At 33.2% G+C, this 25,541-nt stretch overlaps 1 protein-coding gene across 1 annotated transcript; it reads left to right on the forward strand.

Moving 5' to 3' along the window:
- Positions 1 to 9,849: 9,849 nt before the first annotated feature.
- Positions 9,850 to 24,739, forward strand: LOC148273093 (uncharacterized; the record flags this gene model as incomplete). The annotated part of the gene is made up of 7 exons (XM_088239157.1): positions 9,850 to 10,043; positions 11,959 to 12,347; positions 18,780 to 19,035; positions 20,433 to 20,577; positions 23,126 to 23,271; positions 23,519 to 23,648; positions 24,511 to 24,739. Coding segments are annotated over exons 2-7 (922 nt in total), but the record flags the coding sequence as incomplete, so codon positions are not given.
- Between the last annotated feature and the right edge of the window lie 802 nt (positions 24,740 to 25,541).

Below are 25,541 nucleotides of genomic sequence, written 5' to 3' on the forward strand. Positions count from 1 at the left end.
AATGCCTGGACATCCATATTTCGTTCTCAAAAATGATTTTCTAGCTGTTGGAATATACCTAAATCAATAATTATCCATGGTAGAATGGTTTATCGACCATAATCTGCTTAAATCGATTAAAATAATTTAATATAAACAACTATGCACATTAAATTGCACGTCTTTAAAATAGTAATAATAAATATTTAGGTGATGCTAAATAATGCAGTTTTATTCCAATTGTTATATACATAATATGTTTGTATACTGATTGTAAAAATTTGGTTTTCAAATTATGTAGATGTATTTCAGTTTGAAGAAATGCATCGATTATGACTGTCTGAAAACAATAATTTTACAAAAAAAACTGAAATTGTTATTTCGCACAAAACACGGAAAGGGGGTGTGAAGGCGTGCAAGAGTGAACAGCAGACAAAAACAAGTTTGTGTGGAAATTCGAGACTCACCATGGAACAAGTGCCCCCTGCAAGTTTATGGGGTGGGAATGGGTGGGGGAATAGGGGAGGGGGTGGTGCAAGTGAAGGCACTACCACATTAGGGCCGCACTACGGTACTGTCAAAATCGATATGGTTTGTTTTTAGGACTCTGGGTTGGGCCAGAGGAGTGGGAGGAAAAGTCAAAGAGGAAAGAGTAATCGCAATTTCTTCGAAACCGCGCGCAGCTGCGCCACACCTCACCAAAAGAACTAAAACACAGCATTGCGTTTTTTTTCTCTCACTCACTTTTTTACTCGTGGGCTTGATTCGCTTGTACGCGGTAGCGATGTTCGCATGTTTGCGCTGAAGGCATCTCTTGCAAGCAAGTGTACGCAGTGCTACGCCGTAGGCCTGCGCGTGCGTTGCTGCTACGCATTTATACTTGCAGGTACTTACGACGTACTACGGCGGGCTGTGACGTAGACAGTGCTACGGATTGATGGCTATTCTAGTAATGTTATTATTGTACTAGGCGCCATTTTCTCTTTTGCTTTACTGTATAGAAAATGTGTGCATTTGTTTTTTATAAACACTGTACTTTCTCCATACAAAACTAAATGTTTATTTATTATCTACTCTGTACGTAATATTTCAATTTCGATGTTCCTATTTTATCTCGCTCCCTGTAGTTGAGCTTACAGTATTTCATTAAACTAAGTAGTGTTTTTAATATGACAAACCATTTAAATTGGCTTCTTGTAAAAAAATTATACATATTTAAATACGTATGTTTGATTTTCGGTAAAATTAAAATTTAAAAAAAACATTCAATTTCATAAATCATATTTCTAATGTTAAATTTTATTTTCATGCGAAACACTGCTTTTTCTCATATTAAAATAGCTTTGCAATCAGGTTTAAAAAAAAAAAACAATATCAAATTATTGTTTTTACCAATAAACTTGACAACATAATAATTTTAACACTCGTAAGTGTAAATAAATTAAATAAGAGTTTGTAATTTAATGTTTTGATATTATTTGAAAACATTATTTTTGGAAACATAATAAGCATATATTAAGTTTTATCTGCAAGTCAACTATTAATCAAATACCTTATACCTACAGAAAAACGACAAATTGATAAATAAAATGAATATTATGTTAAACAAATATTCTTCAGATATCGAGATACAGGTGTTTTAACATCCATTACTGGATTTGGTTGAGGGGAAGAGACCACTGTATAAGATTGCTCCGGGTATAAATTTATAGTATAAATGCTGAATTTTTAATAACCTTTACATTTATATGTGTATATCATCTTTGAATTAACATAGTTATGCTTAATAATTTGAAAATATGTATTTTAACTATTGCTAATCGAAACATAAAATTGTTTATTAATCTGTTTACTAAAGTTCAAATTGTACCATATAAATGTATTCGTATGATTATTTTATTTTTATTTTTACTATCAAAATTAATTACTAAATTTAATTATAAAATTATTAAAGAAATAAATCAAAAATCAAATTTAGATACATGATCTTAATTTTTCTACACTGTGTATTATTAAATAACTTATCTGCATTTAACATTTTTTAACATTTTTTTTTTTTTGCACCACAACAGGCCAGGAGGCCTAATTACAGTGGTGAATTACATCACAGAGCACCCAGGCTTGAGAAAAATCACATTTTAATTTTTGTGTTCTCACCGGGAATCGAACCCGGAGCCGTCCGTGCGTGAGTGAAGCGTCTTGACCACTATAAGCATTGTATTTCTTGATATTAATACATTTTTATTGTGTATGTTGTATATTGATGTGTAATAATATTTAAAAATGTATTGATTTTGGTATAGAAGAGTCCCGACTTATAACGGAATTTTCGAACAAGTCAGGACAAAAAAAGTAAATAATTGCACTGTAATAAAATTGTGATTGTATAATTAAATATGTTTATTTTTTTAAAACGTATTTAAATCGTGAATATGCAAAAATAGGTTATTTCAGTTATTTTATATTCTGAATGAATAGTTTCACAAAGATAAACAGTTCTTCATTTTCTATTTATTTATGATTAAAACTAATCGACAAGTTTTTTAAACTAACCAATATGGAATAGATATTGATTCATTTTCTGACTAAAAATTGACAAATATATCCCTTCTTTTTTTTGTTTTTATACACAAGTTTATTTTTTTTATTTTTGTGTTTGTATTTTTTTCTGTTTCATTTTTTAAATTTTAAATGGTATATTTATTCCAATTTACATTTATGCTTCAATTTTTATTATAATCGGTATATTTTCTAATGTATGCTTTTATTTAATTTTTTGATATAATTGTTATTTTTTTCCCGGAGAGACAAGACATTACCTTGTCGGTAAGTTTCATCTATCGAGAGCATAATATTTTTCTATTCAGATCTAGCGGTGCGGTGGTAAAGGTCAAAATTTTTTTGTGTAAAAATGTGTCCTCTTGTTCTCATTATTTGGGAAAAACTAACACAACTTATGTTAATACCAACAAACTTTTACGTTACATACGATTTTTTTATTTTTTTTACAGGAAAAATATACATAATTTATGGGGTGATGGTCAACAAAACGAACGCGTTGAGTTAAACAGAACGTATTTCGTAATTAATATCTCATTATAACGTAAGGCGTTCGCTGTAATGGCGGAATCGGGAGGGAAACCCTTTGTAGTATGGAAAAAGAACGGCGGAATAATACAGTCAACCTTGCAACATTTTGGTCATGCATTTCCTGTTTACGCCACGGCACAATGAAAAATGGAGCGTATTTTATTAGCATTGTGTATGAAAAGCAAGAGTGGAGCGGTGACAGGCCGTGCCAGTCTGAGGGGTGGGTAGCCTCAATACTTCATGCTATATTCGCCCCCTTCTGGAAAAGCTCGGGGTCAAAAATCAAACGCCCGTTACAAAGGGTTGCCCTCAGGTATCCAAAGTGAGCGAAAAGGGATAAAAACGCCTTTTGAAAAATGTGTTTTAAAAAAAATAATTATTGTTTTAATTTCAAAGCTGCAGAACAGCGTTTCTTTGGTCTTTTAAGTTACATATCATCGGGTTTCTGACAAAAGTTGGTAGCGTTGGTTGATTTTTTTTTAATAAATTAAATAAATGAATTGAAACTACAAATTCTCAAAAAATGAGATAGATTCATAACTGGTATCAAAAAACCTTTGTTTAAAAATTAAATAAAAATATGTTGTGTTTTATAGAGACGAAAAATAATGATTTGTAATATTCTGTTTGCGGTTTTATTTAAATTGTTAATTTGGGATGAGCTTTTAACTATTAAGTTGAAATTCGTCACAATTAGTGAAATATTAGTTACCAACAAACGATAAAATCAGGCGAGAGTGTAATTCTGCAAAAAGTGTAAGATTAAGATCTCTAAGATGGTTTGGTCACGTAGAACGAATAGATGACGAAAAAATGGTAAAACAGGTATATTTGGTGAGAATTAATGGAAACGTGAGACAAAAACGACCAAGGACGACGTGGCATGATCAGATTAACCAACATTTGAAATCTGGTCATGTTAAAAGAAGGCTGAACCGAATGGCATGTATGACAAGATGTATGAATGTGGATGAAGCTAGTAATGTATGCCAGGATATACGTGTGTGGCGGCCAATCTCTCTGCCTACCCCTATGGGGAAATGGCGTAATGGTAGTAGTAGTAGTAGTAGTAGTAGTTACCAACTTGTGCCAGAAACCTGACGATATTATAATAGCGGGTAATTACCCACTAAGTTTAAAGATTTTTTAAAGACAGGTGTATTTAACATTTTATATACATTTATTTATTACCTTTTAACAGTCACTTTAAAGTATTAAGCGGGTATTTTTTTATTTCTTCAGTTTGTAATTGAAGATCGTGTTAATAATGGTTTGCGGATTTGTTACAATATTTGTTTTAAGTGTTTTTTTTTTTGCTCCACAACAGGCCAGGAGGGCCAAATTCAGTATTGAATTACAGCACAAAACATTCAGGTTTGAGAAAGAAAAATCACCATTAATTTTTGTTTTCTCACCGAGAATCGAACCCGGATTACACCACGGAGGCTGGCGTAACACTGCAATATTTCACAGTCCCCAGACTGGTACCTGAGGCTTGAGGCTGACCACCTTACCCATCTTTTTCCAAGTCGGTCCCTCAATGCTAAGGATCGTGATCACCATGAACACTTCTGATTAGTCTGTTCCACTCTAGTTTGTCCTCAGCCCGACGAACTGACTCATCAAATTTTAGCCCCGTAGCCACCTTTATTTGGTCAGTCCATCTATCTGGTATTCTACCCCGGCTTCTCCTACCTTCAACTCGGCCAAACATTATTGCCTTTTCTAGATTGTCTGGCTCACGTCTAGCAATATGTCCAAAGAAAGACAGTATCCTTCTCAAACACACCACAGCTTACCCTTATTTAACCCTTAACATGATTTTCACAAAAATGGCCATATATAAATTATCCTACTATACACGAGTATATTATATGTATATATGATCAAGGTACGCTGCATTTGGTGTTCTAATGTAGTGCCATATCCACCATCGGGTGCGGATAGGGGATGGTGATGATGATTCTTATGAATTTGATTAAGAAAGGCTTTAATGCTAAGGCGCATTTTTCTTAAAATAATATATTTACATTAAGTCCGAATTGTGCGGAAATATAATAATAATAAATTAAAAAACTCTCCTAGAAAATGAGATTGAATTTTATTTTTTTAGTTACACAAACAGATATTGAATTCACATATTGTACATTATTTTATTTTGCACCAGAATAAGCCAAGAACCCTTTTCAGCTTTAAAAAAAATCACTCTTTAATCATGTTATGTTACGAGGACTCGAACACAGAACACTCTGCGCGTGTGTCAATCGTCTTAGCCATTATACCACGAGGGTGGCCAAATACATTTAGAATTGGGTGTCAATTAATTAAGATTGTTATTAATCTATATATGGGACTGCAAATCAATGTTGATAAAACAAAAATGATGACACAGAGCAGAAACCCATCGCACAGAGCAAGAGGCTGTGTCCAATACAAAGATAACTACTCCTTCGAAGTGGTCGAGCAATTCACCTACCTGGGCTCCAGTATAACTGAAAATAACGAGGATCCAGCAGAAATCAGAAAAATAATCACAGCAGCCAACAAAACATACTTTTCTTTGCTGCCAGTGTTCAAATCACGTAACGTCCCCAGGAAAACCAAAATAACCATATACAAAACAATTATACGTACTGTGTTGATATGGGTGTGAGGCGTTAACACTGACAGTAAGATGGCTGAAATGCTGGACACTTTTGAACGAAAAGTACTCAGAAGAATCTGCGGACCAGTGAGAGAGAATAATCAGTGGCACATTCGGTATAACGAAGAACTGTACAGTATATACCAGGCCCCGAGCATCTCGGAACATATGAAGATGCTTAGATTACGATGGGCCGGACATGTACAGCGAATGCCTGACTCACGTGTCCCTAAAACAATAATGAGAGGACACCCGGGAGGAAAGATTAGTGGGATGACCCAGGATGAGATGGGAGGATGAAGTGAGAAAGGATGCAGCGCAGTTTCTCCAGGTGGTAAATTGGAAGACGGCGGCTGAGGACCGACAGAGTTGGAGGCGAATGTTGCAGGAGGCCAAAGCTCGAAATAGGCTGTAGTGCCATCGGAGAGAGAATGAGTGTTATTAATCTATTTATTTTATGGAAACTAACAGTCAACAATGATTAACTTATAGAGTAAAGATAATGTTGAAAGACAGCCCAGCGAAGTTTCTAAATAATAATTAACATATTAAATTATGGTACATTTTTTAATGTGTACGTGCGTATATAAATATACATCTAAGACGGTGTGTTTGTGTGTATTTGTATAAGAGTGGGTATTCAGGTGTGTGTAAGCGTACGCATCATTAAAAAGCAAGTGGGAGTGTATCGCAGCCAGATAGAATCAATCGTAGTTTGCATAAAATAAGAAGTATTTATACGTAAATAGGCAGTATTATTACAAAAGCGGAAACAAAAACCGTGATGCATCTAATTTTTATTTCATTATCCTCTTTTCGCACTTAACAGTGACAGGGCACTGCATTAGTGTACTGTCATCATAAGCAAAAATGCAGTTTTTCGACAAAAAGCACGAAATTAGTTAAATACGAGGTAATTTCGAACTATTTGATATCAAGCTAGAAGCAATAAAAAAAATATTTCATTTCAAAAAATGGTTTTGTGTTTTTTTATTTATTTTTTTATTTTTTATAAAAAACACAGTGTATATATGATACACACTGGTTTTATGCTTACAAACAATTAGGATACTGGAAATATTCTAGTGTAAAAGACTTTTTTTATTCTTTAAATTGGGGTAAGAGCTATATAAACTTCTGAAGTCACTGCGACCTGTAAAGATCTATTGTTACGGGGTAAAACACCATAATAAATAAATAAACATTTAAAAATGATGTCAATTTGTTACAAAAAATGCGTGATGTTTTTCTACTGTATTGAAGTAGTACCATCAGTAGTACTGTATTGTAGTGAAGTCACGCGTCACGTTAATATGCATGTAACTGACCTATAACGTCGGCGGCCTCCGTGGTGTAGTGGTCAAGACGCTTGACTCACGCACGGAAGGTTCCGGGTTCGATTCCCGGTGAGAACACAAAAAATAAAATGTGATTTTTCTCAAGCCTGGGTGCTCTGTGATGTAATTCACCACTGTAATTAGGCCTCCTGGCCTGTTGTGGTGCAAAAAAAAAAAAAAAGTAAAAATGTAATGTAAATGTTATTAAATTCTCAGCGTAACTAACTCACGTTGCTGATATTAAAAAAAATAAAGTATAATATTTATATATATATATACAATTCTTCTGTACGTCTGATGTCACTGAACTCTTCCTAAACTGCTAAACCTATTTACGTTCGGTTTTCAGCAAAATGTAGATCTTTGCGCTGCGCGTGTTCGTAGATATAAAAAAATTCAATCGAAAATGTAAAAAAAAGTTAGAAGCTTAAATCTATTTTTCATCGACCTACCAAGGGTTGCATTTGACGAGAATGCATGTACAAAAAAAACTTCCTTACTCTCCTTTTAAGTTCTTCCTATTTATTTCGTTTTACTGGAGTTTGGGTAACACTAAAATAATATTAACTGACATTCAATACATTTTTGAAAATCGCATTCATGAATCAAGTGCACCCCTGTTGGTGAGAAGAGCTGAGTTTGACATTTGCAAAAAGAATTCTATATTTGAAAATGAATTATTTTATGTTTTGGAATTCAACCATAAACAAGTACTTAGCTACTTAAATTTAATATTTGAATAATAATATTTTTTAGTCTTGGAATTCAATCATAAACAAGTACCTAGGTACCTTCTTATAAATGAAAAATCTTTTTCCAAGCTAATAGCAGGCAAGCCAACGTTCGGGCAGGACAACGTCTGTCCACTTTTTGAAATATAAACCTTGTATGCTTATAATATACATGGTTTATATTTCAAAAAGTGGATTTTTCTGCAATTAAATATCTTAAAATTTATCTAAACTATTGGGATCAGGAGGGATATATTAATGTGGGCTAATCAGGAACTTCTCAGCATTTGCTCACGTGGAGAGGAAACCACTTAAAACTCTTCAGGAGAAGCCGGCCTGTTGGCAGTAGTCAACAGGCCTTCCGTTCCACTAGAGGAGTGTTCGGCATTTTGTTCCCTACTTTGGTTTATTTTACCAATTTCCTGCGCTAATTTATCATGTATGATACTACCTCTCGTGTGAGTTCTTTATTACCTATCACCGATGGGATGTCGCATAGATCTTCACCCAGGTTGTCTTTGAAAGCTGAAAAAGGGGCAATGCATTGTGTATTTACGTGTATACTATATTAGATTGTATTTTTTTACGTTGAAAAAAATGTTTTTTTTTGTTTAATATAATAATTACATTTTGGATAAAACTTTTTTTTAATTTTTTGTTCAATTTTTCATCATAAACATTTTAACAAATACGTTTTTATTAAAAAAATGCGATTTACCAAAAAACTAAGATATTTTAAATAAAATAATTTCTTTGAAGTTACGCGGTACAGCCCTGAAAACCCGTATGTACTTGCATTTTTTTTAAAAAAATAAATATTTGCGTTTTTATGATTTACCCAAATATTTCATTTTAGGGGCCATTTTCTACGGAGTGTAAACAACTCCGTATTAGAAAATGGACCACGGACCTTTGTCTGAAAACTGATGCTGGTTTCAACCATCATGCATCACAATAAATAACATCGGCGTTCCCTTCGATGAAATGAAATTATAGTGGCAACCCTAGGATTGATCAGTCACCCTTTTCCTTGTACATTCGACAGTAGTATGTTTCGGCTAGATAGCAGAAGTAGAAATAGTAGTAGTATGTAACTGTGGAAATATTTCAGAGCGCCGGTAATGATCCAAGCCGTTTAACATGGCGGACGGAAAGATTTTCCCGAAATAGACCTGAAAATACATCAATCTAAAGTATCTTATTCTGGTAATAAATGGCTCACTTACATATTACGTACGCATTCTTGTTACGAGAGAATGTTGGCCTGCAGTTCGATTAATTACTTGCATTAAACAGACATGCATAATCTTTGCCGCGGATGCCGCGCGCCGCCATTTTCCAGCCAAATAAATAATGCAATAATTAAGCAATATAGTTCATTTTTATGCTTCGATTTGATCTGTCGATACATTGTACAATTTGATGTCCAAATGGAAATAAACTTTCCTCGTTCAAATCCACGAATACTTGACATGTGTTGTGTAGGTATATTATGACGAATACTCTCAATTGTTTTGACAGGGACTATAAATAGGCATAAATAATGTTTCATTGATAACGGAGCTGAGTGGTGCGTATTCAGGTGGCGGTCTGCTGGTTCGGGGGATGTTCCGGGTGCGTAAATTATGAATGAACACGGGTGCAGCCTTTAATCATATGCAAATGACTCCACGTGCCTCTCCCTCCCCCCCCCCGCGGCAGTGGAGCGCGCGGCGGGAGGAAGGGGCAGCAGCATCCATCCTCGCGCGTGGACATCGCCCGCAACAATGGCCGCGGCGCATCGGCGATGCCCCCGCCCGCAGGTATGCCGGCATAGTTTGGGCGTGTACTATCATTTCTCGCGTTTATTTCGGAAACAAAACGCGTAGCAAAAATAATAGACGAGCGAGAGAGCGCATCCCCCCTCCCCTTCTGGCATGCCCTCTTCCCCCCCCCCACCCGGCGTACCCCCCACCCCGGTCGGTGTATGTATTTCGGTCCGTGCGAGCGAGCGGGAGGCACGGAGTACACGAAGCTTTTTTCTCCTCTCTCGCTGCAGCCGTGACGCCAAGTGAAGCGAGCGCCGGGCATAACGTAGTGGGAGGTTTGCGCGGTCGGACCGTCGGACGAACTTGAAGTAACACGGCCGAACTGGTAATTCCTCATGTTACGAGTAAGAGCGCGTAATTTGTATAAATAGTGTTACCGGGTACAAAAATGCATATTTTTGGATCACTTTCTGTAGTTTTGGCGATGTAAAGAATTGTTCCTGTTCGTTTAGTGGTGAGATGTTTTCCAAACAAGTCCGCGGGAGGGGGGCGCGGGGCTCGGTGCAGTACCGTCAGTCGCGCGCTTCCGGAAACGCGACTCTCGGTTCGCGAGTTTTTCCGCTGCACTTTCCCGGGTGCATTTCCCTGGTCGCCCTCCGGGCACGACGCGCGCTGGGGAGCGTGCGGACAGTGGACGGCGGACGGCGGACGGCCCTCGCCCTCCGTGACGGAGTATTTTGACAGTGATAAGGTGTAAATAGAGTGTTGCAGCGGCTGGCTGCACCGCCCCCCGCCCCTTCCCCGTGACGGACACCGTATTGATTTCCATCTGCTCCTCATTGTTTCGCTTCGATTCGGTGCACTCGATTGCCTCCTCTCGCGCTACCCGCGGCGAGTCTTTTCCAATTTCCGCGAAATCAGAAATATTATTGCGGTTCAATATTCGCGCTGAGTTTCGTCTATCGGTGTTTAGCTAACGGTATTTCAAATATTTTATTCATCTAATAAAGTGCATCAGTTGATTACGTGCAGTATGATTACAGTTATTGATTGCGAATATCTATGAACATTAAATGTTTTAGCAATTCCACGATATAGTTAGATTTTGTGAATCTTTTTTTTTTGGTTTTTTAATAGAAAAGGTGAAATATATGCGTAAATAAATAAAAACAATTTTGTATTTACGAGTTTAATATGATCGTGTGGAATAAATAAGATATAGCGCGAAATAAAAGTTTTGAAGATGTAAACTCTGGGTATACGAGTACATCAGCGGATGGATATGAAAATAACTTATGTACCTACTGAAAACGGCGTACCCGCTTTAGCTTTTATTGAAATCGAGTGTTCTCCACGCGCTAATAAACAAGTGAATCATGTTTTTGCCTGGAAACCAAAATAAACTTTGCGTACAACCGAAACCCATTCATTTTATAAACTTCAATGACAGTTTTATAACTTCTTTCTTTTCGTTATAACTCGTGATATTTGGCATCGTGCAACGATAAGTTTAGTATTCTTAAATTCACGTAAACATATTATTATCAAAATATTAAGTTCGTCTTTAATCTTCCCGCGGAAATTCTATAATCGAACTTTGTGTAATAACCGTATCTATTCTTGATCAATTGAGCGCGCAAAAAACACAACTTTTCTATAATGTTGCGTACTTTAATTTATTGCTGTGTTTTTACAATTCAAATAATTTAAAGATTTTACGTAATTCGAGTTTACATAATGACACAGCAACCACTATTACACTTAAAGCTACCTACCTATTTGTAAAAAATGTTTTTTTTTTTCATCGAAGTAAAATATTGCAACGTTGTTCAAATTTGAACAAAAAAATACGCCCGGTTCCACGAGAAAAAATAGCGTATTTAAATATGCCTATAGTTCTTAGTAAACACTTGTTAATTACACCGAGAGTGCTATTTTAATGTAATTATTACACACCGTTTGCGAGTTTTTCAATTAGCATTACTTTCGCAAATACGAATGGCTGTTCTATACTACTATTACTTGTCTTTAGAAAAAACCACAGTACCTAGATAAATATTTCAAATTGTGTGAAGGAAAAATGACTGATTAACGGAAGTCAGTTAAATCAATGTTACACCTTTATTATTATGTCCTTCGGGGTTAACTTTTAAAATAAAAACATCAATTGTTTAAGATTGGACAACACAAATCAACCCAAAAATATGCATAAAACGACAGTTTGAATCATTGGTCCAAAATTGTGCTTCACATTTACGTAAAGATAAACTAACGTAACAATTAAATTACGTGTATTTATGGTTCAATAACAAAAACCCCGAAAAAATACAAGCAAATATGCTTCAAATAACATAAAATAAAACTAAAATTGTGTTTTATAATCATATTCAACTTGTATAATGTTAATTTAGTTTTTCTTCTCATTACAGATGCCAACGTAAGATACAACCGACCATGAATAGTTTTATAATAGCCACAAAAAAAATACAATTTAATTGTACGCCAAGTATACCACAAACGTTGATCATTGATACTTTTAAAAAGCCATAGTGTTAATGTTGTTTTAAGTTTGAGCTATACAGTCTACCTCTGTTACGTGCGAGTTAAAACAATTGTGGGGAGGAAGGATACTTGGCAAATGCGAAGTAAGACATGAAGACGTTCAGTTAGTGGTGAGAGAAAAGAGATAAGAAAGGACACCAGTTAAAGAAGATTATCAAACTGGAAGGTCCAATAATTCCTATAAAGCTGTCGCCCTGGGCGGGCCCAAAAGACGCGGTGTCTCCGTCCGTGCAATCGGCCATGGCTGCCGAACCAGGTAAGTTTTATATTTTTTACTCGTGTTCGTAGTTTCAATACCTATGTAGACTCGTGTACTCCCTTCTTGAAAAATATATTCGCTTCTGTCTTGACTACTCAACACTACTGATGAAAATCCTGGAAGTGTAATGAAAGAACATAATAATAATAACATAAATGAAAGAATTTTAGAAGTGTCATGTTTACGGCACAAACATAGTTATTTATTATATAATACCTACTTGTACATAACATGTAAAGGATATAGTCAATAATATTTACACAATAAACATAAGAAATAATAAACTAAACAAATACATGTCAATCTGAGTTCATATTAATTAATTTTTTTGGCTGTGAACATTTCAAATTCAATTTTATTTATTCATATATATGTACATTACAAAATAAAGTATGTTAATTTATGCATATAGAAATAATAAAAATAAAATTAGGTACCTACTGATAAAAAAAAACTCGTATCTATACATAATATCTTGAGAATAATATGTGAAAAAAAGGTAAGAGAATCTTGAAACGTAAAACTCTCTCAGAGACGTGAAAAATTTTAATGTCGAAAGTAATATTGCTAAAGATAGAGGTATTTATTTAAAATAACATATTCATTAGTGTTATAATATATTAAACTCTTATGTGGTAAAAGTTACCCAGTATTTCATTTTAAATAAATGTAAAATGTTTTTCCAAAAAATAATGCTAAAAAAATAAATAATAAAACATATAGATAGCCCTTCCAACAGGCATAACCATTGGCATGTTGGTCCTATGTATTGGAATGTGGGACAGTCGATGTTGACGCAGTCTAGGGTAATTATCCAGAACATAAAAACTAACTCTCCGCAAATTTTCAGGGTTGTCAATAATACCGCGCAACAATCGAAAGAAATGCGTAAATAAATACACATTCCTTTTGGTCTTCAAACTGTTGTTACCAAGCATACCTTGGAGAAACTCAGTGGGATAAAGCCATGGATAATATCCGCACTCCCTCATGTAGAGAAACCGAAGAAATTTCTTTTGAACCCTCTCCACCATAAGAGAGTACTTCAACTCACTCGGTCCCCAAATCATCGAGTCACTCTCAAGTCTACTTTGCACCAACGAGTTATTAAGAATTTTCAGTACTCGTGTGTACGCAGGACGAATTATCACATATTTAACAAACTACTACAAACTGTTTCGATCTGATCATAAAATGTCAGGGAACTCACAAAAGTTATGCCCAGATCTTTAACCTTTGGTCCTTATTAGATTCTGGTTATTCTTCTGTAGCGAAAAAACTGAGCATTTTGAAATATTAAACAATAATTTATTTCGTCTTCTCCATTCAGATACGCTTCTTATATCCGCCTGGGGAGTACGAAAATCCTCCCAAGTTTTAAACATCATACTATGTACTAAATTTCAACCCTCAAGGTCCAGTTGTACCGGAAAAGGTTAAGTTAAAATATTATCAATAATATTTTGAGTTTGTCCAAATTTTTGTAGACAAGGACTGGATTCAACTCCCCGGGGAACTGTTAATATTAACATATTACAACAGAGATGAAGAACATTTTAGAGTAGGTAATATAAAAGTCTAGGCATTTACAGGGCTTATGACCTCTCATTAGCTGGTTTAAGTCCACGGTCCACCTGGTCACCAAATTTTTTTCCGGCTTTGCCTAGTAGGTACGTAGGTGAAATAATTCAATTACACGAATCTCACCCGCGTTACGCGGGTGAAATAAGGGTTTCAGCTCTTTAACTTCACAAACATCAACAGATGAAAGAATTGAAGGGATATAGATGTTCAAATGTGGGCAAAATGGTGAATGTTACACAGTGTGTAAAGTGGCCACTTAAACCAGCCGATGGCAGGTCATAAGCCCTGTAGATGCCTAGACTTCTATATTACCTTCACTAAAATGTTCTTCATCTCTGTTGTAATATGTTAATATTAAAAGTTTATGTCACCTACTGGAAGAGTTGCATGAATAAAAATAAGATTAAACAACTCATTTCTCCCTTTTTAAGGAAAACGTAATGATTACTTAACTTAATTCAACTTTTTTCGATACGATTCGCCCTAAAATTTTTATCTACTGATAACTTATCCCAAATATCACTAACAAAATTTTAGAAAAGGAAATATAAAAATTCAAGGCATTTATTTGTCTTATATTTTGGCATTGTTTATTATTTTTTTATTAGAGAAAAAAACAACAGGTTTTACATATATTTTATACAGAAAATAAGAATATATGTAAATAAAAATTGTGAAACAGTCGATATAAATTTTCCACAGTGGTGTAAGCTATTGATTAAGTACATTATCGGTATCAAAATAAAATCCCCCCATTATTTTTTTTTTTTTTTTTTTTTTTATTTATTGGGGATATCAACAGTAATACATGTAATACAAATATAACAAATAACATATACAGAGAATAAAACCAATGACAGATATCCACAGAAATACATTAAATACACGTACAATACATACTAGTGTGTTTGTGTGAGTGTAAGTGAGTGAGAGGGTGGGTGTGTGGGTGTTATATTGGAAAGAGGGTGTCAGGTATCGAAAATATAAATATATATAAAATATTAAGAAATAGAGATAAAATTTAATAAAATAAAATAAAACTTTATTATTGAAACTAAGTATAAGACAAAAAAGAATGTTTTAAGACGCGCATTTTAAATGTTATTTTTTTACAATCAAATGGATCAATAAGGGGAAAGTTCAAATTATATTCACTAGCAAAACGTATAAGTGGAGAGTTCTGGGCATAGTTCGTACGAACTGCTGGCACATGAAATAGAGAGCTCGACGTGTGACGGGTGCGGTAGCCGGGGACATTTAATGATAACTCTGACAAAAGAGCCGGACTATCAAGGCGTCCACTGAGTATGTCATGAAGCACCCCCATGTCCAACAGTAGACGGCGATCTTCTAAAGTAAGCAAGTGGTGTTTTTTGCAGGAAGACATATAATTGAGATCGGTATACCTGCATCTCCAGTTAAGATGTCTAAGAAATGTCCATTGAATTTTCTCAAACTTTTCTTTATGTGTGACATATTGTGGAGACCAAACAGAAGAGGCATACTCGAGCAAATTGCGAACATGAGCAAAGTAGACCATTTTAATACACGCGATATCATTAAATACCTGACATGTACGAAGTACAAAACCAAGGTTTCTATGTGCACGGGTCAGTATGTCATCGAAGTGATTCTCAAATGTAAGTTTGCTATCAAGAATAACACCCAGATCGCGTACGGTATCAACTCTCTGAACAGGTTGGTTTGATAATATATAATGATATGGGATTGGATGTCGACCTCGCGAAAAAGAAATAAGCAAACACTTTGATACATTGACGTTAATACGATTTTTCAAATAGTATTCTGTCAAACGGTTTAGATCATCTTGAAGTTTAAGACAGTCAAGGGGATTCTTAACTTTGAAGTATATTTTTTTATCATCTGCGTACATCAAAAATCTTGCGTTCATAAATACAACATAAATATCATAGAGATACGCATTGTAAAACAATGGTCCCAAATGTGAACCCTGGGGTACTCCGGAGGAAATATCAGCAAACTCAGATCGAAAACCACCAAGAACAACAGCTTGGCTTCTATTGCTGAGATAAGATAAGATCCATCTGTGAACGTCTCCTTTTACACCCAAGTTTAAAAGTTTTCTCATAAGAATGATATGATCCACTCGGTCGAAAGCTTTTTCGAAGTCTGTATAAATTACATCAACCTGCTCAAGTTTGTCCATACAATGAAAAACATAATCTATAAATTCTATCAAATTGGAGATAGTAGATTTGCCTTTCAGAAACCCATGTTGTTGGGGAGGTATTCCTTTTACTATGATTGGATAAATCCGAGAATAAACTATTTTTTCGCACACTTTGCTGAAAGTATTGAGTATGGAAATACCTCTATAATTAGAAATTTTATTTTTTGAACTTTTTTTGTGTATTGGTAAGATATGAGCTTCTTTCCATTTCAGGGGAAAATATCCTTGCTTGAGAGATAAATTAATTATTTTATTGAGAGGGTATCAAAATAAAGCAATTTAACAATTAAGAAATGTTAGGCACTTAGAAGTTGCAAATAAAATAAAAATACATATATTTATATACAGTAATAAAAATAAAGTAAATATAAATAAGATAAATTTAAAGAATAAGAAAAGAAAAAAGTTACATAAAAATATTGTAAAAGGTACAAAATATAATAATGAACATACGATGTATATCCAATTATGACGTACTTACATGGTAATGTTTTAAAACTTTGCTTTTACATGTATGTACATACTTGCCTGCCGTTTAAACAATATAATTAAACAGTGTAGAATTAATATTATGCTCCCAAATTAAACGCGAACAAACTATTTTGTTGTTACAGTAAAATTCCAATTCTCGATTAATGAGTGCCAGATTGTATTGCCTTTGAAATAATACAGCGAGTTGGAATCACATAAAAAACTTACCAAAACGTGCCCTGCAAAGTTGATTGCACAATTGAATTAAAACTAAAAACATTTATATTTTGAATTTCCTAATAACGATGCGTATATTTGCCAATCCGGGTGACTGGATTTCGGATAAACGGAGTTTTACTGTACATGTATTTTACAATATTCAAATTGTTATTTTATTAGAAACAATCACGAACAAATTGATTTATTAAACAAGAGTTTATTTTTTTAATATTTAGAAAATGTTAGCTTAAGCGAGCCTACCCATTTTTTTTTTGTTTTTTTTTCTTATTATTTATAAAATAATTTGTGATATAGTAACACTTTCGTCGAAAGAGTTTCTGCACAAAACTCCGGCTAAATCATGCGAACTTGACTACCTCTAAGTAGAGGAAAAATAAATTAAGATATTTGAAAGAGATACAAAACAGAGTACCATAAACTTCTTTATTGAAATTATTATGAAACACAGCAATTACATTTCATTATCGCACTTACTTTTTTTACCTACCCAAGTTATAAATATATAATAAAAACAACATTGTATACCATTTTTACCTTATTACGTGTCCTTTTAATTTTTGTGACGCAAAAATACATAAAGGTAACTAAGTACATTAAAAAGTTTTTTTTTTATGTTTCAATCAAAATTCACTAATCAAACCAAAACAAAATAATAATATCTAATAATATTTTTTTTATTTTCTTAAAATAGTTTGTTTCTAAACTAAAAGTCGCACTAAAAACTCATTATACTTAAAAAGGTACTTAAATACGATTATAATATATTCATAAATAAACTCTGTTTTGATTAGGGTAGTATGATTCAATTATATTGGTTTTTTCAAACACATTTTTTATTTAAAAAAAATATATAATAAAATTGCATTTATTTATTGTACGCATATTATGCCTTCAATGCTGCAAGCTGGAACACATTTAAATGGATTTTAAATTATCGATTTAATCAATCGAAATCAGCAAAATAAATGTTTAAAGATTTATATTTCTGATTTACTTCCGATTTTAATTTTCACCATACAACACCAAATACTTTGAGAAGCGAGAAATGGCTACTAAAGTGGTTTATTTTTATAATTTATAGGGACGTCTTTCATTTTTTGTTTTGATACAAATATTTAAATATTTTTTATATGTTTTTATAACCTAAATACCTATTTTGTGGTTTATTTGTGAATTAATTTATTAATTATTACATATTATTAAAACCAAATCATTATTTTCTAACCACCAATGCGCTCTTAAGCTGCAAGACGTGTTGTAAAAAAATGTTTTAAAAATTTTACGATTTATCGAAATATTTCAACTTTCGGGGCATTTTTCCGGCAGTCGTAAATACCATGTTCAAAAATAGGAAACAACTTGTGATTGTATTTAGTATGCACCACAGATTACATATATTATTTAGGTATGCACTGACAAAAATAATTAGAATCATGGTAGTGGAGATTGGTGACATCTATCGATTTTCACGCAAAATTTTAAAATGCCGCCAATATTTGAAACATCACATGGTTTTCTAAGAGAATTTCTCGATATACATTATAATAATGATGTATTGGAGTACGTATACATTGATAATTATTTATAGATTTTGACAAATTTCACGTAAATAATCATATAAGCTATTTTAACTAAGTACCTAAATAGCGAAAATCACTTTTTAGAATTTTGGAAATTCATATAGTCCATCGCGCAGTAGGATTGCGCATGTCAGTATGACGTTTCCTTATTCGATGTTAGCGAAATCAATGCGGTACGCAATAATATTATCGATTATTTTGAAAATCAACGGTCATCTCCTTAATTTTAAACTAAAATAAGTCGTAATGTGCATTCTTGTATAAGAAAGATAGGTTTCCTCGCGTGTTGATATTTTCACTCTAAACAAACGTCAATAGTGCTTATAATTGTTTTGATTTCAGGGCCCTCGGAGCAGCAGTACTCCTTGCGGTGGAATGATTTCCATTCTGCCATATTATCATCGTTCAGACATCTTCGGGACGAAGAAGACTTCGTGGATGTGACTCTCGCGTGTGATGGTTGTTCGTTCAACGCGCACAAAGTGGTCCTCTCTGCCTGCAGCCCTTACTTCAGGAAGTTGCTAAAGGCTAACCCCTGCCAACACCCCATAGTGATACTAAGAGATATACAGCAAAAAGATATGGAGAGTTTACTAAGGTAAAATAAAAAGTATTAGCTTTTTTATTGGTGGAATTTCATTTTGAATATAATCAATAAAATACTCACCAATAATTTTATCTCTAATGGGATTCAGCTCCAATATCATATAATATACCTACTACTCAATTTTCAAAAAGTAGAATCGAATTTCCAGTTTGGTGACAAAAATGAGATAATGCCAAAATTCTTAATTTTAATGCAACAATGAGGAATTTCAGTGTCTTTTTTTATTATTATTTGTTAAAAAACTATTAAACTAAGCAAAAAAAAATCTTTTTTTACTTATCGTATTATCAGCGCTATGGTTTTTTAAAGTTTTGTATTTCTTAAACAACTCCACGTGTCACGTCAGAGGTTGTTCCCTGTTAGTTGTTCCCATTGGTTCATTTACGGTAAACCAACCGGATATCTTTCCCAACTCTCGAATCATTAGTTGATTCATATGAACCAGTGATGTCAATCAAAGTAGTGCGTTTTTATTAAAATATATTTTATTAGTTTTTTCGTACAGCGCGCAAGAAAACATTTTTTGTATCCAATTTCCCGTAGGGCTGAAGTTCCTCATTGTTATAAAGTGGGAGTTCAAATATTTGAGTGATATGCAACATAATATTAAGAGATACATGCTTTAAATACAGTATAGGTAGTTAGTATTTAATTATATTAATTTACCTTCATTCATACCATACATTCAGAGAATGTATAAAAAGTATTTTTTTAGACATTTTGAATTATACTTCTTCCTCTTCTTTGTTTATTGGCTCTTTCACCTTCTTACTGGGGTGTTCTAGGCAGTGTCTAGTTTTTGATAAATTTACACATGTGTTAGTACTATATACAAGTTAGTACGTTAATATTTAATATTAAGTACACTACATATCGATATAGAACATATTTTCAACTTGATGCCATTTATAAGTAGATATTCACATAAAATTTTGAATACATGTATATTTGGTGGGCGCAGGAGAGTTAGAAAATGAGTAGGAAATGGGACGTTAATATCGGAGAGGTCAGATAGGATCTCAGGATAACAATCACTTATGGGGCATCCACAAAAACATGGTTTATATCTTCCTCCGGAAGCTGACATTCGCACGTAGCAAAGTCCTGGACATGAATTCTGAATAAGTGAAAACCATTACAGCAGTGTCCAATGTGCATTCTGCATATAGAGAATGTCTTAAATATTTTTAACAATAGCACATAATGTGAAAATGTACTTCATCACTATTTGTAATGTCAAATAAGTACGTATAAATAACGACCTCCGTAGCCTTTTTTTGGCGTTCCATCCTCTCTGCCTACGTGCCTACCCCTGTGGGGAAATGGCGTGATAGTAGTAGTGTCTCTGTAGATATGTTGAATAATAAAAATTGAATTTTTGTTTACAGATTTATGTATAATGGAGAAGTTCATATTGGTCAGGAACAACTTGGTGATTTCTTGAAAGCAGCACAAATGTTGCAAGTAAGGGGCCTTGCGGATGTCCCTACCCCGGGCATGCCCCTAAATAACATAGAACACAAACTATCCCCTGTAAGTATTATTAATTTAATGTAGTTATACAGAGCAACCAGTTGACAATTTTAGAAAAATAAGATATTAAGCAGTAATGTTAATTCTGTTCCGTTAAAAACAGCCAGGCCGCTTTCATACATAAAACTGTAATAACTACCTTCTGAAAATAATAATTTATCGCACCGAGGGTGTTCAATATTTTGGAAGAGCGTATTAAGCTCTCAAGGACAAAAACTATTTTCAAGAAAGTAGTTAAGGACTGGATTTTCATTAATGGGAGGGATTTGAGTAGGAAACTCCTTGATGATTTTCCGAATGTTTAAGTTTACTGTTTACCATATTGATGTGCCATATATATATGTAATTTAAAAAAAAAATATTTTTATGTTTCTGATCCTATATTTGTGGTAATATACTCATGTGTCTGTGTCAACTAATTGCTAGTCCCATCTCAACACAGGACTTTTAGTCCCATGGAGTTGGGACTTATGTCTCAAATAATGTACAATAAACTTATGTATGTAAATAAATAAATGAATGTTGATCACAAAAACGACATTTCTCATTTGGCAGAAAACACCCCAACACTAGAAAAATCTTACAGTATAGATGCTGATGGTAATTTAAATGTCGGTGAGGTAGATCTAATATCTCGCTAATATACTAATGCTAATAGATGCTGATGGTAATCTAGACCTAGATGAGGTAGATCTAATGCCTCTAGAAATCTATTTATCTTAGTACACAAGTACTTTCATTTTATAAATTCACCAATTAAAAAAAAAACTGTAATTTAATTTTTAAAAATTTATACAGAATGTCACCTTATATATTCAAAGTTTGAATGAGGTATTATTAACTTTTTAAAAATTACCAAAATTCCTTTAACATGTAATAAAATTATTTTTAAAGTTATTATATCAAATTAATTAAGTGATTTTTAACAGCTAAGTACCCTTATATAAATATAAAATAGCATCTCCAATGCATAATGACACAACATACATCAGAGTTTTACTAGGGGTGGCTGTTTTCTGCAAAATGCTCATCTTAGGTTGTGTGATCAGCCAGACTTTTATGTGGTATAAAAAAACGAATGTATTATTTCAAAAGCAATAAAAAAGTCATCTTAGAGTAAATTTTGTGTTTAGTAAACGATTAGTAAACTTTGTCTTAATTTAATGGTTAATCCAATTATACGGAAAACATCTGGCACTCATTAAAACGGTTAGTTTTATATTTATTTTACTGTATTGTATTTTTTATTTATAAAATCACATTTCGAAAAATAAAATAATGTAAAAGCTGGTATAATATACATTATATACATAATCTAGACTTAAAAATTAACATAAATTTACTATCACAATAAATGCATTGAAAATATGTATATTTAACAATAAAAAAATAGCATAGTATCGAGTCTTGAAATAAGAATATTTTTTAAGTATTTATAAAAATGAAAACTTATCAATTTACTTTAATAAAAAACTAATATCTATTCTCATAAAAACTTTTTTATTAGTATTCTATTAAAGAACACAACTGACTATCCTGGAACTAAACTGATCTATGTAACATTTTTGGCAAAATTGAGTTATGAACATTATTGAACTAAAACAATTAAATCTATCCGAGCAAATGTGGTCCATATGTTATTCAGATATACGAGGTCTATACAAAAAGTATCCGACTTTTATTTGTAAAATCAATATTTATTGAGGTACATAATCATTACACCATTATTTTACAACCTTGTCACAGAGTCTGCAAATAAAGTAAACATATAAAAAAAATGAAATGGCTTCGTTAGACCTACTTTTTTCATGAGATCAATGATTCCAAAATTCAATATCAAATCTGGTTTTAAGACCGCGTCTTTACCAAAATAATATTTTATAATGCATATATATTACACCCCAATTGGTAAATTAATTGGTTGGTTGGTTGGGTAGGACGCAGGTGGAACTCGAATTACAGCCACCTTCTTGTGAGTCTTCGTCATTTCATTTTAAGAAATGTTAAATGGGCGAAGAGCTGCAAAATGTTAACGATAAAAACCTAAATTTTTCACATGAATTTAAAATAGCTTGTTGCGTATACTCAAGATGTCTTTAAATATATTATATCATCAGGTAACTAAAATGAAATATTTAGATGCTGTTAAAAGTTCAAAAAGTTATCCATGTATTTTGTGGAAAAAATTAAAATTCATTGTTTAACGCTACAATTTGTGCAATGCAGGTTTTTTTTTCACTAATTTTCCGTTAATAAGCATGCCAATATGTAAGTTTTGAGCCCTGTTTGAATTAGTTAATCGAAAAATCGCTGTTTTCGACTCGCCTTAAATTATATTATTTTTGTTCTTATGTACCTACATATAGATAGTATTTATTTCTTCTTTATAGTGTATATTATTATGTACCAAGTACCTACTAATAATTTGCTTCCCTTAACGAAAACCTCACCGCACACCCTGGTACCTACCTACTTTATGTAAAGTCAAGTTGTACCCATAAGACTTTTTTATCTACTTATTGATTTTAAATTAACTTTTTTTTTATAGTCATCAACAAGTCTACCCTGGCCCGAAACAACACATAACAGGTCACGAGAGAGAAGTCGGTCACGAAAAGATGCTTCCGGACATTCCCCGCCACCTCCTAAACGTACCCGATCTTCAGATCTTTACCAGGCACAGTTGAGGAATAGGTAAATATTCATAAAATAAAATTTCATTAAAAAACATAACAACATTAATTTTACAAAAAAGGTCCAATATAATAGTTTTTCATAATGGTAACACTTAATTTTGTTCCAAATTTCAAATTGATCTTGTTCTTAAAAAAGTAGTAAAATAGCAGTGAAGCATTTTTTTCAACGGAATCTTTTATATTTATAAAATCTTATTACTTATTGGATTATTATGTACAAAACATAATTAAATTTTTATTTCTAGGGTTGAATCGCTTTCTACACAAAATCACCATAGGAGTCCAGATAGATCATTAAACAATGGATTGGATTTAAGGGACTCACTTTTAGGACAAGCTTTAGAAGGAGGACCACCATCACATCCCAACAATATGGTATGTTTATATTCAATACTTTATTTACTTACCATAATTATTAAAACCAAATCACTCTTTTTTTAAAGGAATAACCCGCTAAGCCTCTATTTTAGAAGCTTTTCAACAGGTATGAAAGAAAGGATATGGAAGGAATTTATGAATAATACACAACACCCAGACCAACTATCCAATCAATTTCTTCTTACAACTGGCGGGAATCGAACCCACGACACCAGTTTCACAGTTGGCCATCTAATCAACTGCGCCTGTCTTAAATATATCATTTGTGATAAGTCAGTTTACATAATCCTATGTAAGTAATTCTAAATGTAATGATTAGGAGGTGCTATAATTTTACTAGGTTACATACTCGAGTATCCAGAATTCACTTTTGTATATTTATTTTCGCGGACACTTTTTTCTCATTGGTTCTTCTCATATGGACATATATCATAACTTTCTTTTTTGTACATTTCATTTCCGATCGGACCGTAGTTGATGGTTTGAAGTAAATCTGATTTGAACACTGGGACATCTTTAGCGACATCTTCGAGACTGGTCTCGAAGATTTTGCGAAAGCGATGAAACCGGTCACTGGATATTCCAAATTTGTGGATTAAAGTATCACTCGTCTTTTATTTATATAATAAACTTGTGATGTCATTTAAAGAAGTTCATTTTTATTCATTTTTTCATTCATTTTAGAGAAACTTTGCCATAAATTTAAATGCTCTAATATCCAATTTCCCGTAGCACTGAACTTCCTCAATGGTACAATTATGCACATATTTTTTTTTCAGAATAAAGAAAAAAACATATTTATTCTTATTTTGATGATTTTAACGATGATGGTTATGACGATTTATAATTATTTTTTTAGAAAATGAACTCTGACAATTCCCTGCAAGCACAATCAACGGGAGAAGATTCATCGTCTGATGCAGCACTGAGTGATACAGAAATGGACCTACCTCCGAGACACGCTCCACTTCCCAAACAGGAACCACAAGATTACTGTGGAGACGAAGGTGGTATGATGGGACATAATGGGAGCATGATGGACCACCAGAGAAATCCTAACTTCCCCGGTGCTTTATTGGGATTACAAGGTATAGATTACATGATATTTTCAAATATAATATCAACCCCAGTATTTTTTAAATTTTTCTTATAATTTATTAAAATCTAGGCATTTTGCAATAAGTTCAATCGAATATATTTATACAGTAAAACTCAAATTATCCAGATTAATGAGTGCCAGACGTTATCACATAAAAACTTACTTAAACATGTCCAGCAAAGTTAATTGCTTTGACAAAGAAACACGCCGGCCGCCAGCACACTTTTATTTATTATTATAACATCTCCTTTATGTTTTATTTCCTGATAATGATCCGAATATTTGGGAATCCGGATAACTGATGTTCGGATAAACGGATTTACACTAAACTTATTGTTTGCACAACAACGTACTTAGAGATCCAATCATAGTTATGCATTACATTATCAATTTCAAATTGAATATACTAATTTAATATATAACAATAACAACAAACCATCACGCCGTTTTCCCGTAGGGGTAGGCAGAGAGGATAGAACGCCATAACACTCTATCTTGGCATACAGACCTCGCTTCCTCTACATTCATACATCTTCTTATGCACACACGCCGATTATTCTTACTTTTGACATGTCCATCTTCAAGTATTTGATGGACTTGATGTTCGGGGATGGAAGGCAAAATGATAATGGAAGAAGGCTGCTAGAAGTATGTCTGGAATGGAACCTTTTTGTGTCAAATACGTTCTTTGATCATAAGGAAATCCATCAGTATACGTGAGAAAGAGGCAACGAAAGGTCTATTATCGATTATGTAGTCATCGACTCTAGATTGAAACCTGTAACAGTTGA

Source organism: Micrasema longulum, unplaced genomic scaffold, assembly GCF_059751315.1.
Source record: "Micrasema longulum isolate JH-2025_06_02 unplaced genomic scaffold, ASM5975131v1 h1tg002081l, whole genome shotgun sequence".
Classification (NCBI taxonomy): domain Eukaryota; kingdom Metazoa; phylum Arthropoda; class Insecta; order Trichoptera; family Brachycentridae; genus Micrasema; species Micrasema longulum.